Genomic DNA, 16,043 nt, shown 5'->3' on the forward strand with positions numbered 1-16,043 from the left:
AGGATTTTTGATAAATGTATTCCGTTTTTTAATGTGTTACTGTGGGTCGAAACTTAAAAACTATTAAATTATGATAAACATTTTCTTAAAATTTAGTTAAACTGAAACCAACTAACAGCTGAGCTTCAGAAGTCAATTTTCAATTTCTCCACATACATTGACAACATTTAAACAGCTTAATTCTTGTTTTAAAGAATGTGGACATTTAAAATAATTCAACTCTTAATATTAATAATTTAAAAACACTCGATAAATAAAGTAAAATTTCCATAAAACTTATCAGAATATCTCAGGCTAGATAATGAACTACGTTTTCGAAGGAATAGGGGAAAATGCAACAAACAGTGAAATATAATAGAATAAAATAAATCAGGAGCATCCGTTTTTTATGGTCATAATATTAAAAGTGCAGGATTCGATAAAGCGTCGACATGAGTTCATTTCAGTCCGTGCTGGGTCTCCTTGTGTCTCCTCAGGTCCACTTTCCTCTGGAAGCCTTTCCCGCACAAGTCACAGCCGAACGGTTTGAAGCCCGTGTGTTTCCTGCTGTGCGTGATCAGGTTGGAGCTCTGACTGAAGGCCTTCCCGCACACCTGGCACTTGTGCGGCTTCTCTCCTGCAACGGGAACAAAAAGGCCGAGGGTCACATGGAGGCAGTTTTTACGCATTACGCACGGCGAGGCCTTTAAACGTGAAACTTACGAGGACTTTGGGTGCGCAGTGTCTCACCTGTGTGGATGAAAGTATGTTTTTTCATGTCTGACTTCTGGTGGAACCTCTTTCCGCAGTACTGGCACGGGTAAGGCCGCGTGTCCGAGTGGATGAGCAGGTGCGTGGACAGTGTGGAGGAGCGCTTGAAGCTTTTGCCACAGATTTTACAGCTGAAGCTTCTCTCCTGACAAAAATGATTTAAAACATTAAGTTTAAAGGTAGAAATGATCTAAAATTATAAATATTTTTGGGAACTTCCTGATGGCAGAACTGTCATCCAGAGGCTCTGCGTCAGGATATGCGGCCCTGAGGCCTTTGAGCAGCTTCCAGTTCGGGGCCTACCTGTGAGTGAACCGCTCTGTGCTGATCCAGGCTCACCGCGTGTCCGAAGGTTTTCCCGCAGATCCCGCACTCAAACGGCCGCGTCCCGCTGTGCGACCGCCGCACATGAACCTCCAAACCGTGAGGTGTGGAGAACACCTACAGGGAAATGAACATGAATTATATTTACACTTACAATACATGTTTAAAAAAATTGAAATTAATACATTGGATTAACACAATTTAGCTTAAGAAGATTATCCACAAATAAATGTTTCATTAATAATATAATATCTTGATAATCAATAATACAAGATAATCAACATCTCTGACGTGTAGCTCAATGAACGAACCTTGTAACATTTAATGCACTTGTATGATCCATCGGACTCGAAGCTGGCGCAGATGAACTCGTTCTCAGACTTTATCTCCGCAATTGGGGGCTTCTGCTTTACATCCACATACAGCTCCTCCGAGTCCCGCATCCTGCGGATGTGTTGGGCCGTTGAGGAATAATCCTGGTAGCATCCGGCCACAGGACCTCGCTGTGCGTAAAGCTGCTCGGTGCCGCTGTCCTCTGGTCCATAGATGCTGACGGGTGAGTTCGGCTCTCTGTGGCCCTGGTGGTGGTGGTGGTAGGGTCTCTGGACCAGGTGCCGCAGCTCGGAGCCGGTGTATGCCGACCAGGAGTAAGGGAAGAGGGGGATGTTGAAGTGGTGGCCGTCCTCCGCTGCTGGAGTGGAGCACTTTGAATCTGGGGGTGAATCTGGGGGTGAATGTCGACGTATTGTAAGTTTGCATGCAAACTGACGAGCGGAAGTTTATGTCTTAAAATGTATCATTTACAATCTGCACTGGGCCTTACGCGGCTAAGTAAATGTATTTGATTAAAACCCTCAAATCTCTGCATCAAAATGTCGCACCTTACAAACATGCTATAGGTGAAGATTAACAAGATACTTGGCCTGAAATTAGTTATTCAATTCGGATTAAAGAACAAATTAGGTCCATCAATGAGCAATGGACTCACAGATCTTAAAATTAATAAGTTTGATCTTTGTTTTCCTTTTTTAGAACATAACAACTATGCCATAGTGAGTATACACACTCATTGGATGCGGTTTAACTGCAACTTAAAACTAAGGGGTTCTTAATAATTATGACATTAACAGGCTTCTAGAAAAGTTTTCTGAGTTGTTCTGACTCTTCTAAAATAGAAAAAATCTTTAAGAAATATTTGAACCGACCTGGTGACGAGGAGGGAGACGGGGGACGCCAGAAATCACAGTCGGGGGATCGGTCACACACGCTGCCTTCACAGCTCATCGGGGAGCTGGAGGACAGCGAACCCGGAGACAGCAGCCGAGACCTGGGGGACAGACTGTCAGCGCCGGCGCTCACATCCTCATGCGGCTCCAAGTTCTCCGCCTGAGATTTGGTTTCTGGTGAAAACAGAGAACAAGTTTACTGACTTGTATTAACCAACAACTTTTTTTTTACTTTGATATTGAATTAAATCATTTTTATGAAGTTAAATCGCTCTGTCATTTGCACAATTCAACCATTTTCGTGCGTAATTACGCACAGTCAAACTTACCCACGCATGCCTGAGCCAGGATAGAATCCAGCCCACTGTAGACATCGTCCAAGTAGCGGGGCTGGTGGTAGCTGTGGGCCCGTTTACTCTTCACCAGAAAAGACCTCGGCATGTTTGTTCTCCTTCAGTCGGTGTGAGCTGCTGATCGGGTCTGAAATCCTCAACTTCACTCCACCCGTCTGCGCCCGGCACTGACTTTAACTCCGGACAGATTGGGACACTATTGGTTGACAAGAGAGAGACGGGCGTTGGGATTTTTGGCAGCTCATTACGCATGTGCAAAGACGCAGTGCCGTTTACCAGGTGTCGCGGTGCAGGTGGCCGAAAGCAGGACCTCCTATTAATCCACTCTGAGGGTCCCGGCAAATATGGGATTGAGGAGAGGATATTGAATATCTTTAATGGCGCTCTCAGAGTTGTAGACTCAGTTAAACAGGGACACTTTGTAAGCATCTGACTTAAGGAGCTTTGTCAATAGGATACAATGGGTTAAGTAACGATCCCTCGATCTACTATAACTTTTACGAGCGTTTATTCCTGCAATTAGTGTTTCTTATGTGCGCATATCAATTTCTAAGCAGATGGCACAGTTAGAAATGTTTAATCAACAAGACATTGAGATAAATCCAAACTAAAACTCTGATACACATATTAAAGATACCAGAGCAACATTGGGCATGTTGGAGTCCCATCAAACCATATGCGATTGTAAAGACTATACAATGACATGCTGAGTGCGTGTGTCTGTGCCCTCGCGGGCTGTGGTGCTGCAGGCTGTGATGGATAATGACCTGTTTGTTTGACGCTTGTAAAATGATCCTGTTAATGAGACGCGCGCGGCCGCCGCGCACAACAGCCTGCCGGTGGAGAGCTGGAGTATCTCTTTACAGTGACACTGCTTCAGTTTACCCGCAGACTGCAGCCTGTACTGCTTTACATCATTAATACCCCCCCCCCCCATACACACACACACACACACACACACACAGACACACACAGTCCACTTAAAGAAATGCAGAAGAAACTTTATGTGTTTAAGAAAACAGGTGCCAGTAGAAATCTGTCAAGGACCAAATCATTGCGCACGTTTTGGTTCTCCGGGTGTTCAAGGTCTCACTGAAGCAGAGCAACATCGATTTTTGTTTGTTTTTTTTGTCAGATGTGGGAACAGAGTTTGTTTGATGCAGCTGCAGTAAGTTTAGAGACCTGCAAGCAAAGCGCGGCGAGATAGTGAGAGGTATAAAGCTTTAAACACATGTCCCGTACTCACACACGAATATATCCTGCAGCTCTGAGGACACACACACACACACAGACGCAGACACACACACAAACACAAGTACACACTGGCCTGACGTCTGTACGCCTGGAGTCTGAAAGTCTAAACACCAGGCACAGGTTGAAGAGAGAGACCACACAAACCCTCTCTCTCTCGCTCTCTCTCTCCCTCTCTCTGCCTCTCTCTCTCTGTCTCTCTCTGCCTCTCTCTCTCTCTCTCTTTTTTTAAGTCTCTTTCCTCCCCTCTCTCTCTTAAGAAATTAATTTCCATGTCAGTCAGCCATGACAAGCAAACAAAACCACTGATTCTTGTCTTGATTAGATTCCAGACAGGTGCCACAATCTTTACACATTTGAATAAAGCAACAGCAAATCAGTGGCATTGCCTGTTAGAATTAATTTCATTTCCTCATCTAGCATTCACCCCTACTGAAAGTCACACATTTTTCAAACTACTATTTTTATAGCATGTTGATGTTGATACATTTTCTTACTGAAAAGGGTCAAAAATAATAATCAGCCCTTAAAATTTGGCAAACTCAAATTTCTAAGGTGAACTGCTGGTCTCTCCTCCTCACAGTTTCGGAGCAAAGACACCATCAGACTAAAGGTTTCCTGTTAAAAAAACAGATGGTCAGACTAAACTAACACACATCTTAAAGATTCAACTTTAGTTAATCTCAAAATCACTCCAACCTGGGGCAGCCTACAGCACGGAGAGAGAATCCAATTCACCCTTCGGTCTAGTGCTCAGTTGCTCACTCTAATAAAAGACTTAAACACGTGTTCATTTGAGCTAAGTCGTCATTAAAGTCCTCTTAGTTGTGCCACGGACTTTTGGGTGAAGCCCTTTGTAACCTTGTTTAGGTAAGTGCTATACAAATAAACTTATTATTATTATTGTCATAAATAGGACTGGTCTGAGGGCTATAGCTGCTGTCTGACATTGAGTGCATTCTGATAACAAAAAAATAGAAAAGCTGAAGTGAGACACACTGTTGATGTGACAGCGTTCGGTTCAAACTCAAAGTCACACACTGACTCAGAACAGGAAACCAAACACAGGGTAGAAAAAGGACACTATCAGGGCTACCACAGCCACCCACCCTCCCTGTCATGCACGCCGCCACCTCCTCGGCGTGCATGACGGGGGGGGGGGGGGGGGTCTGTGATCAATTTGATAGGGGGGAGGAGGATGAGAGGAGGGTCGTTCTTGTATTTGATCGCTTTGCTTCTTTGCTTCTACCTTGTCGAAAGTGCAGATCACAGCCGCGTGGTTAAATAAAGACCTGAGTTCATGTTCTCAAGATCAACCTCGAGCCCTGTTTGGGTCAGAGAGAGACTGCGGGAGCCCCTCATAGTTTAAAATACACCAAAGGCAGAAGCCTTCCTACCACATGTGTGTGAATGTCGATGAGTGGAGAACAGAGCACGGCTGCCTGTCAGAACATTGTCTTGATTTTGTTGCAACCTGATTGAGTCAGAAGTAGCCATTGTGATTCACTCATCAATCAAAGTTTTTGGTGTAGCACACATTTACAAATCTCTATTTGCCTCATTCCCACAAAGCAAAGTAGTTTTGGCCCAGATGTGGCCCACATCCGGGCCCCATGCTTTGCAGAATGATGGCACTTTTGCTTCCCGCTCTTGTTTGTTAGATGAGCCTCAAGTAAGCCAGATGAATACCACATGTCAACCCTAGGTGCTAAAGGTGACCCAAACTACTTTTGTGCCATACTCACCATTTACCACATGGGCCACTCTAGGTTCACACCTAGATCCCATCTTGCCTAGAGCCCCTCATGTTTGCCAAATTAAGGGGAACTTTTGTTTTGGGAGACTTGCTTCACATTTGCTGAAGTGGGCAATTTCACATCTATTTTGTCTGGGTCAAAAGTCTTGAGGTTCGACGTTACTACAGAGCTTAACAAGATACATCCTCTGCCCTTAAATCTCAACAAGGGGGATTAAACCCTTAAACTGGGATTGAACATGTAGAAACCTCAGAGAGAGTTGCAAGTGAGAGATCCCTCCACCAGGACGGAATGAAGTGCAGTAAAATGTAACAATTACTACAGAATGAGAAATGCAGTAGCACAGTGAAAGAAAAACCATGGCATCAATGTGGCCTTCTACCTCAAAAGTAAAGTTTGCTAGCACAAACTAACATTAGCCTGACTTTGATTCTCACTTGAATATGGGAGTAACTAATGCTTTGTTAGAGCACAATCCTCTAACAAAGCATTAGTTACTCCCATATTCAAGTGAGAATCCAAAATCTGAAAATGAAAGAGCAAAAGAGCCAAACTTGATGTTAATGATTGATTATAAGACCTGGATGTCAAAAAAAGGAAAAAAATATTAAAAGTATTTCTGAAGTTACACAGTCTCACTTTAAGTCAAAGTGTTGCCAAGTGAATATAAAAGACATTTTCTTCTTGAGTGAAAAATAAAAATAAAACATTTCAAGTGTTTAAAGTCATTCACTTGACTTTTCTTGCAGATCTTAATCATGGAAGAATGATTTCATTCGATGGACTCCGAGCGATGATTTAATGCCATTATAGCTGGTTGTGGCTAAACTGACTTTCCCTTGTTTGGGTCCCAGACGCTGAGCGTGAGCGCTCACCTCTGCAGCCCCGCTCTGCGGTGGCATCTCAATGAAAACCACATGACGCTATCTCATCCCCTCACAGGTTCCTCTGGCCCAGGAACTGCAACCACAGTGCAACAGCCCTCTCTCTTAAACCACCTCTGTCCCTTTTTTTACTTACTGCTGCAATCTGATTTTAGTCGTTTCCCCCCCCACCACCCCCACCATCATGGGAGTGGTGGGGCGAATGTAATCGGGCTCTCAGCTGGCCCCAACTGCAGCCACCAGATAGGGACCGAGTGCGAACACAATGAATGATTTACTGGACGCTGCTGACCGCAAGTAGACTTCTTCTGTCGCTCAGAATGTCGGCAAGCATCTTGTTTTTCTCGCTTACTTCGCTCCAAAATTCGTGTTTGTGTCTCTTCTTCCGGAAAAAACAGATTTATGTTGATTCACCTGATTAGACTCTGTTTGGAGCTGCAGGATCCCAAAACTTTGATCCAGGTTCAGCTTGGCTACGATAGAAGAAGCAGAGAGAAGAAACCCTGAACACCAACTGCAGGTTGTGTGGATTTATGCAGTAAACACTCCACAAATCATCTCCCTCATCCATCACTATGATCCCCCCCCCCCCCCCCCCCCCGGCCTGTTTGCAACCAGCCCGTTTCTGGTTGTAAATTTCCCCCCAAATACTTAGAAGCTCATCGGGGACGTTGGAGTGTGGATGTGAAGAAACCTGCTCAGAGCTTCCTGGTCATTGTGTCGCTGTGCAGAGAGCCGTTTGAAAGGTCAGAGGTCAGAGTTCTAAATAAGCCCTCGGATCATGTTTGCTCTGTGCATTTATTTATTTCCTGTGACGTTTTTTAATTACTTTTGTCTGTACACCGGTGAAATGCACTTGATACTTTCTTTTTAGTTTTCCTGTGAAATCATGTTCTTGCTTTTCGTGAAGCCGATGCTGGGAAATCGTAGGTGCTTCGGTTCGTTCACATATCTGTCACACAGAAAACAACACTCTTGTCTGTTTCAGGGTGTAAAACCCACTCTCACATGGGAGGGTGGCGAAAAACACGGGCTGGCCTTTCACACCGAAACGTCATCTCGCACCATCTCTGCTGCGCCTGAAATATATTCTGTCTGGTGTTAAAGTTAGCAGAACTCAATTTAGTTTCAGCAGAACTGATTTTGCTGAGTTCTAGGGGTGTGATACGTGCTTTGTGTCACCCAAGACCAAAAGCTGTAACAATACTTGGTATCCACATTGTTTTCTTACTCTGAAGTGTTAACCAGCTGATGTAGCGTGTGCATGTGGCCAATTGTGGTTTCAACCCTGTCCATTTGTTAGTTTGTTAGCAGGATTACGCAAAAGCTAAAGAGCGGGCTTTCATCAAACTCAGTGTATGGATGGGACATGGGTCATGAAAGAAACAATTCAGTTTTGGGTTGGACCAGCACACACAAGTTGGACAAATGAATCATCCAAATCAAGTTTGAACCTGTTTCAGCATCCGATTTTGGATTCTGAATTGATTATGTGTATACACTGATTATGTTTTCACCTCTGTCCGTTTGGGTGTTACTTTGTCAGCACATAAACAACTGAACAGATTCCTACAAAATTCTGTGAAAGATGAGACATGGGCCAAGAGAGAAACCATTACATTTTGGTGTTGATCAGGATTATTAGTCATTTTCACCAGTGGCTCAGGGAGTAATGCATGAAACTAGATCTAATCTGATGTATTTAGGGAACTGATATAAAGGACTGTATACAATTAGGTGCAGATGACATTACTTGTCCAACTCTTGCTCCTTCCTCTCTGAACCAAGAGTCACTATCTCGCCTCCTATTCTCTTACTGGTTTTAATTAGACAACAACGTATCCCCCCCAATCTTTTTACCAGTGGCTCTCTCTTTGGTTTAGAATTGATTTTAACATTCTACCAGTCACTTTTAAAAGGTGCCTCATTCCAAACTACACAACAGAAATGTTGACCCTATTTGAACCTCACAGCCTCCCTTAAGTCTGAAGGTAATTGTTTTGGGGATGACCGGCCTGGGGAGATACCGCTCACAGGATCAGTGACTACTTTCAAATGACTTCTTAAAACCCATTTTTACAGATTTGTCTGTATGTGATGTTCAAGTTTCATCTTTTTACGTTTTATTGCTTTTATTCTTTTCACTTACTTAATGTCGTCTGATTCTTTTCATTGTTACTATTCTTTTAATTCGTATTTACTTCTTTTATGTGATGCTGTCCTCGTATTGCTCTTATACATGCACCGTTTTAATAATGGGAGAGCATGAGTAGTATCTTGAGTCTGCTTTGTCTGTCCTGGCACTCCTTTAACCCTGTTTTTAAAGGTGCTGTGAGGTTATCATAAAAAATCCGGATCCAGCAGATTTTATTGTGGTTGCGAACAGGGTGAGCTCTTTTCAGCCACTTTACAGTTACATATTTTGGCGCAAATCCAGACAAAGGGCAGACCCCGGAATTATTTATCACTTTCTTAAAGATGGTGACATGCAGATTTTTGGCGGAGGGGTAAAAAAATCGTAATCTTCACATTGTCCTGATCGAATGAAACTAAAGGCAATAAGCATTTAGTCAGAATAGTGTCACGTGTGAATAGTCTTCTTATCTGTGGTGAGCCTCGAACACATATGTTGATGTGTGACTTTCTGCAAGTCATTTCCACTCTGTTGTTTTCTCACTGTTTCTCTCTTCTCTATGTTCTATTTTGTCACTTTTAGGGTGAAGCCGAGCTCTCGCAGGTGGACGTCCTTGCAGATTTTTCTGTGAGACAACTCAGAGACGTAGTGAGATCAGGAAGTGACCGTATTGATTATAAGTGTAACTCCTGCAGCCCGTCACACCCTCCACTCCCAGTGCGCACCCTGATGAACTGCTGACCACGGCTGCAGAGGGATGACTGGACAGCTCTTCGTTGTGAAATCAGTTCTGCAGAAACAACAGCTCGAGAGTGCGGGCGAGAAAGAAAAGCTGTCCCCAAGAGTGACTTTGACTTTCCTTATCTAATGTAGAGAACATCTGCACCGAGAGTGACAGCGAGGGATTATTATCTGTCACACTCGAGCAGAAAAGCAGAAGATCCAGCTTCCTGTTTTCTTCAGTGGCTGTTGATAGGGTAAGTTAGAGTTAGTCTCCTGATTAACTATCTGGTCTCATCAAAGTCACCCATGGCCCAACACTGCCATGCCATTATACACCACTCCTCACCATACCATGCCATGCTGTGCAGTTTCATACCTTGTCATATACCAGGACATGCCCCATACAGTGCCTTGCCATACATACTGTTCTGTGCCGTGCCATGGTAGGCCTTGCTGTTCTACCCCACACTGCAGCCCACACCATTCCAAGCTGTGCTGTGCCATTTAGTGTAGTATAGTCAACAGTAGTGTCGTGCTGTACCATGCCATGCAACGCCATATATGGTAAATATATACAGCAATATCGGTAGTGTGGTAATAAATACCCTGGATTTGTCATTTTAACATATATTGTCACTGTGAGACCCGTTTACGTCCCCGTCTGACTACTGTGACAAAATAGTTTAGGAAAGAAACTATTTAAGATAATACAGATCAGCATCCAGCTGACTGGGTAAAGTCAGTTTGAAGTATGTGCGGCCGAAGTGTTCACACATGAAGCTCAACCGGGTAAAGTCCCTGCACTGCGCATATGTGTGGAAACGGCTTCAGACTGGTCATCGACCTTTACAATTTTGTTTGTAGATATGATTCATACTTTATAACGTCATTAGCAGCTCCCTGGTACCCTGACTAAGAAGCCTCTGTGGTAGACATGTTCAAGACTTCAGCTCTGTACTCTGTAGGAGTGTTTCATCTGTCAGGCCGTTGATGTGGCTTGCTGATCATTGATTACCCATTTAAGAATTGATCACAATTTCTATCCTAGCACCAGGTTCAAGTTCATTTGTTGAAAAGATGGTTGTAGGCATTAGTTTTCCACATATTCAGGTTTCAAAAACCACTTAAGATTAAGATGCATGTATTAGTCCCAAACACATGCACAGACATGCAAAGGCACACTCATGCAGGTAGGGAAATGTAATCTCTGCTTTTGACCCATCTGGTGCAGGACACACAGAGCAGTGAGCGACCATGTACGGCGCTCGGGGAGCAGATGTATGGGGAGTAAGGTGCCTTGCAAAGAAAATATTTCCGCTTCAATTATTGCTCAACGCCAAGGAAGTGGTATGGCAAATTGCCTCGTTTCTCCCCGAATGTTAGTGATTTGGAAGAACTTGCTTCTGGACAGCGCTCCAAAGTGAGACATAAGTTACTGTCTGCTGTGCCTGAAGATGTCTGATCTACAGTAGAAGAGACTCTTGAGAATTTTGAAAATCAATTTTTCAGCTTTAATACTGAAACTAAAACAATGAAATATTTACCTGAGAAACTGGGGTATGGGAAGCCAGTTGAAATTATGTTAGGGGCTTGATTTTATATGAGGCACAGATTCTGGGGGAAGCTTGGCAATGAAAACCGTCTGATATCAATTTATTTTTGATGAACGTTATTTTAAGATGCATCCATTCAGACCTGCTATGATGACTTGGTAACTACCAAGCCACTGGGTTCGAAACGAGGTGTTCACAAAGTAGGTGCTTTTTATTCGTCCTCAGAAATCCATCACCAAAATGTAACTCTGCTGAGATGAACATTCAACTGGGTGCACTGCTTCATACTGAAGATGTTGCAAAACATTTATTTTCTCCTGATCTGCAGCCTCTAGTCAATGACATCAAAACACTGGAGAGTCTTGGCCTTGATTCAACTTTCTAAACTGAAAAACATTGGCCCTTTGTGACAACTTGGGCATAAATGCAGTTCTGGGTTTTACAGAGTCATTTAGTGGACGTTCTGTCGTTTGTGTTTGATGGAAAAAGATGATGCCAAGAAGGTGAACAGTGAGGATGACCCCAAGATAACCTTCTTGAAATACATTGCAATGAGTTGCAATCAGATCAAGTTATTCTTGTTTGCTTTGAAGCAAAATTCAAGTCTCAATAGCTTTCAGTTCTTTAATATTTGCCACAATCTTTCTTTGGACATAATGCACGGCAGTCTCGAAGGGGTTGTTCTGTATGAGATAAAGTAAATGTTGGATTATATCTCAGAAAAAGTTTTGTCAAAACATAATCTGTATTATATTATACTTTACCATTTATTCAAACAGCAAAATGAAAATATTTGACATTTACATTATCAAGTTTTTCGAGCGTACAGAGTGACAAGGACAAGGTTCTAGTGAATGAACTCTGAGCAAAGTATAAATGTGAGATAAATGCTATTGGACAGCCAGCTCAGCAAAAATTCAGTTGAGTTTCAGATTTAGTAATCGAATATTGTGACCTCAGCCTGGATGAAAAATCAAAGCCTAGGAGATTTCACCATATATTTTTGTTCCAGTCCAAAACATCGTCATTTTCCTGAGTAGCTTGCTACTGTAACACCAAGAAAAGTAACTTCACCAACTGTCACTGAACGTCAGCAGGCCTCACTTATTCTTATTTCACAATTATTGATATGACATGTCCCGGAATCCTGAGTGGTGACTTCTATTCATTATTGATACAAATGTCATATTACTTCTATTTATTTATAAGCTTATTCCAACAGTATGTTCCCAGTAGATCCCTTAAATCAGACTGCTGCCCCCCTACAGAGGATATATAATAATAGTCCTTGACTGTTCCTTTTAGATTTAATTTCAAAAGCTTTTTCAGGACTTTTATTGTTATTGTTTTTTACAGGACACAATAAATAAAACACTAAATCCCACTGTGTGTTTGTTTCAAATCATTTAGTCATAACCTTCATCAGAGAGAAGAAACCTAACTGAATCAGTGTTGGAGAAGGGCAGTGAGCTCCTGCTGTCTGTGTGGCTACTGCCCCCTGTAGGCCACGAATGCTGCTGACTTCCGGGGCAGCAGGGGGCGCTGCCGGCTCCTAGCGAGAACTTGGACTGCGGAAGACTAGAAACGTCAGACTTCCGCAGCCCGAAGATAGAGGCTGAGCTGAGGAGGAAGAAGACGACAAGCAACACAAAATGGTGCGTAAATAGGACACTTTGACTTTATATATAAACTCAGAGCGGTTGGTCTGGGTGTTTAAATGCGTGTGGGGCGGCGGTTAGGTGTTTCCAGCGGTTCCAGGCTCAGATGTTTGACGATGTTTGTCCGGGCCGGTGAAGTGTTGAGCTCCAGCGTGGCACTTCATGGCGGATGAAACCTCAGCTGAGCTCCTGCCATGCTGGAGCTCAAACACTGAGCTTTTGCAGACAAACAAACTTCCCTCTGGGGGACAACGTCCACACGGAGGTCTGCTACAGATGTGGCCATGTTGTGTTGCCTGTGTGGTTCCCCACATTTTTCTATCCATGCTAGCTAGCATGCTAACACGCTGCCTCTTCTCCTCAGGGTTTCGTCAAAGTGGTGAAGAACAAGTCCTACTTCAAGAGGTATGAAGTGAAGTTCAGGAGGAGGAGAGGTAATTACTGCCAGTCAGCGCTACATGATCCGCACCGAGCGTACGCCATTGAGTCAAGCGCTTATTAATCTCCATTAATAGTTCCTTTTTTGATTCTTGTTGTTTTTGTCAGAGGGAAAAACCGACTTTTACGCTCGCAAGCGCCTGGTGGTGCAGGACAAGAACAAGTACAACACGCCAAAGTACCGCATGATCGTCCGGTTTTCCAACAGGGACATCTGCTGCCAGGTCAGTGGCTGCAGGACTCAAGTCAAACTCACTAAATTGTTATCGGAACATTTAAATGACCAGATTTAAAACAAAACTCCTTTTCCTGTCCAGATCGCCTATGCAAAGATTGAAGGAGACCAGATTGTGTGTGCGGCCTACTCCCATGAACTGCCCAAATATGGCATCACTGTAGGCCTCACTAACTACGCTGCAGCCTACTGCACAGGGCTGCTCCTGGCCCGCAGGGTAAGAACACACACTCTCTTGCACACAGTGAGCTGCAGGTGTCAGCAGAGACAACACGTGTTTTGAGATGTGTGCTGAAGTTGCAATTTCCCAGAAGTCCCCTTTGTCAGATCAATTAAATCACTGTATTGTAAAAACCAGCACACAGGATTGGTGAAGCGTGTTGGTGTGTGAAGTGTCTTTCTCACAATTGTTGTTTGTATACCATCTTTTTTCAGCTGCTGCATAAGTTCGGCATGGACCAGGTGTACGAGGGCCAGGTGGAGGTGACGGGAGACGAGTTCAACGTAGAGAGTGTGGACGGCCAGCCGGGGGCCTTCACCTGTTACCTGGACGCAGGCCTGGCCAGAACCACCACGGGAAACAAGGTCTTCGGGGCGTTGAAGGGGGCAGTCGACGGAGGGCTGGCCATTCCTCACAGGTGAGCCTGATAAGAGAATGGAGATTGTGTGTTGTCTATGCAGTTTTCAAACAAGCGCACAAGTTAGCAATTTACAAACAATCTCGGTTATTAGTCAACTATTTAACACTGTTGCTCATGTAACCCTGATCATGATGCTTGTGACAGATCGGCAACTGTTATCCAGGCAGCCAAACGGATCTGTCTTATAGCTGCTGGTTCTATTCTGCTTCTTGATGATGATACAAATCCCACTGAGCAAAATGTAGTTGGTCCTTCATTTGCATTAGCTGATGTTTACTGTCCTTTCAAGACGGGGCTGAGAGAAGCAAGAGGAACCCAAGCAGACATTATTGGTTTTATTGAATTGTAAATATGTAGCAGAGCTCTATAGAAAACTGAACTTTGTTTCAATAACACTGAAGGTCTTAAGAAAACATTGACAGAATTACAATTTAAAAGAAACCGAAATGGGGGAATATATTTAATCAGAGTGTTTGGAGATGCTGGGTTGTCTGACAGTGTTGTGATCTCTGCTCTTGGTGGTTTCTAGTGTGAAACGCTTCCCCGGTTATGACACAGAAAGCAAAGAGTTCAACGCAGAGGTGCACCGTAAACACATCATGGGCATGAACGTGGCCGATTACATGGCGTACCTGATGGAGGAGGACGAGGACGCCTACAAGAAACAGTTCTCTCGCTTCATCAAAAATGGAGTCACGTCAGAAACGGTAAGATTTTAACGGCATGAAAACAGGACACGTATGAGATGCGTTAAAGCGTCTGTGACTTTGGTTACTGGTGAAATGTCCAACTCTTTGGGCAGATAGCTTAAACCTAAATTTATATTTTACATTATATTTATATTCCTTAAATTATGCTGAAGTATCTGGTGTAGGAAATTTGAAGTAGTTGATCATAAAACTAACCGTTTAACGTAAGTTCCCTCATCAACCTGATCACAATCAGTCGTGTCCAGTCTCATATTGTCAGCATGGCCATCAGGATGTACCATTGAATAATAAAGTATTTATCTGAGCAAAATATTGCAGTTTAACGCCTGTCCTCCAGGCAGCCGAACTGATCCGTCTTATGGCTGCTGTTTGTTTTCTGCTTCTTGATGATGATACAAAACACACTGAGCAAAATGTAGTTGGTCCTTCATTTGCATTAGCTGATGTTTACTGTCCTTTCAAGACGGGGCTGAGAGAAGCAAGACAAATCAGTGTATGCAGTAAAGTGCATAAACATAAACCACAACAAAATACACACCTGTTTGTCTGGTTTTGTTCTTTTCAGGTAGAAGAAATGTACAAAAAAGCACACGCCACCATCAGATCGAACCCCGTTCACGAGCAGAAACCCAAAAAAGACGTCAAAAAGAAGAGGTGAGTTCCTGATTTCCATACTTTTACTTCTCTTACCGAGTGCTGGTACACACCTGAGGGAAAAAAACTTTATATTTTTATATTAATATTATATTTTTCATAGTTTATATTATTTAAAAAATCTTATCACACCAGACATTTAAACAAGTCCAGGAACCGAACATGTGCTACTGTGACTGTTGGCCAGCATGAACGTCGGAACTGTGAAACTGAAAAAGGAAGTCATAGATTGAATTATTTTTATGTGCCTTTCCTGCTGTAACAGGTCAAAATGGCTGTGAACAGGCCCATTGTGACAATATAAAACCTTAACATACCCACGTCACATTATTCGGACAGGGGAAATAAACGTCCTCAATTTAGCTTCCGCTCCATCTTGAAGTACTGAAAAAATACTGGGAACCTCCCAAAGCTGAGAAGACAAACTTTTCTTTCCATGAGTGTGCTGAATGTTAATAGAGTCTTTATTGTCTCTTTTTCCGGGGCAGGTGGAATCGCGCCAAGTTATCTCTGGCACAGAGGAAGGACCGCGTCGCCCAGAAAAAGGCCAGCTTCTTACGAGCACAACAGCAAGAAGAAGGGGACGGTTAGAGGCCCGGCGAAGGGCCCTGCGCCAACAACACACACTTCACAGACAAATAAATTTATTTCAAACTCATGCTTGTGTCTGGCTCAGTCCATTTTTACCTCCACCAAGGGGGTGATGTTTCCATCTACGTGCATTTGCTTCATAGTCAGCAGGATCTTGTAAA

At 43.4% G+C, this 16,043-nt stretch overlaps 2 protein-coding genes across 4 annotated transcripts; one reads left to right on the forward strand and one right to left on the reverse strand.

Annotated features, from left to right (window-relative positions):
• Positions 1-8: 8 nt before the first annotated feature.
• Positions 9-3,990, reverse strand: gfi1aa (growth factor independent 1A transcription repressor a). Of its 3 annotated transcripts, none has more exons than XM_062403558.1 (7): positions 3,900-3,990; positions 2,630-2,849; positions 2,280-2,474; positions 1,386-1,798; positions 1,054-1,191; positions 730-895; positions 9-616 (listed from the first exon to the last, which is right to left on the reverse strand). In XM_062403558.1, the coding sequence occupies exons 2-7, from the start codon at positions 2,739-2,741 to the stop codon at positions 438-440; spliced, it is 1,203 nt and encodes a 400-aa protein (XP_062259542.1). In that variant the 5' UTR covers positions 2,742-2,849; positions 3,900-3,990; the 3' UTR covers positions 9-437. The 3 variants fall into 3 exon arrangements, with proteins under 3 accessions (XP_062259542.1, XP_062259543.1, XP_062259541.1); XM_062403559.1 differs by lacking the exon at positions 3,900-3,990 and adding an exon at positions 3,421-3,566 and having other exon boundaries at positions 1,386-1,786; XM_062403557.1 differs by lacking the exon at positions 3,900-3,990 and adding an exon at positions 3,421-3,566.
• An 8,477-nt stretch (positions 3,991-12,467) lies between these two features.
• On the forward strand, positions 12,468-15,949 carry rpl5a (ribosomal protein L5a). Its single transcript, XM_062405340.1, has 8 exons — positions 12,468-12,610; positions 12,978-13,047; positions 13,160-13,275; positions 13,369-13,503; positions 13,722-13,924; positions 14,457-14,634; positions 15,203-15,291; positions 15,780-15,949. Exons 1-8 carry the CDS (start codon positions 12,608-12,610, stop codon positions 15,880-15,882), a joined length of 897 nt encoding a protein of 298 aa, XP_062261324.1. The 5' UTR covers positions 12,468-12,607; the 3' UTR covers positions 15,883-15,949.
• Positions 15,950-16,043: the final 94 nt, after the last annotated feature.

The sequence above is a fragment of the Platichthys flesus genome, chromosome 14, assembly GCF_949316205.1.
Source record: "Platichthys flesus chromosome 14, fPlaFle2.1, whole genome shotgun sequence".
Taxonomy (NCBI): Eukaryota; Metazoa; Chordata; class Actinopteri; order Pleuronectiformes; family Pleuronectidae; genus Platichthys; species Platichthys flesus.

Coding starts and splice junctions, on each gene's coding strand:
- gfi1aa (XM_062403558.1), bottom strand. CDS start 2,741: ATGCCGAGGTCTTTTCTGGTGAAGAGTAAACGGGCCCACAGCTACCAC. Junction 2,475..2,629: donor CCTGGCTCAGGCATGCGTGG/GTAAGTTTGACT, acceptor TGTTTTCACCAG/AAACCAAATCTCAGGCGGAG. Junction 896..1,053: donor ACAGAGCGGTTCACTCACAG/GTAGGCCCCGAA, acceptor CATTTTTGTCAG/GAGAGAAGCTTCAGCTGTAA.
- rpl5a (XM_062405340.1), top strand. Junction 13,048..13,159: donor GAAGTTCAGGAGGAGGAGAG/GTAATTACTGCC, acceptor TGTTTTTGTCAG/AGGGAAAAACCGACTTTTAC. Junction 13,276..13,368: donor ACAGGGACATCTGCTGCCAG/GTCAGTGGCTGC, acceptor TTTCCTGTCCAG/ATCGCCTATGCAAAGATTGA.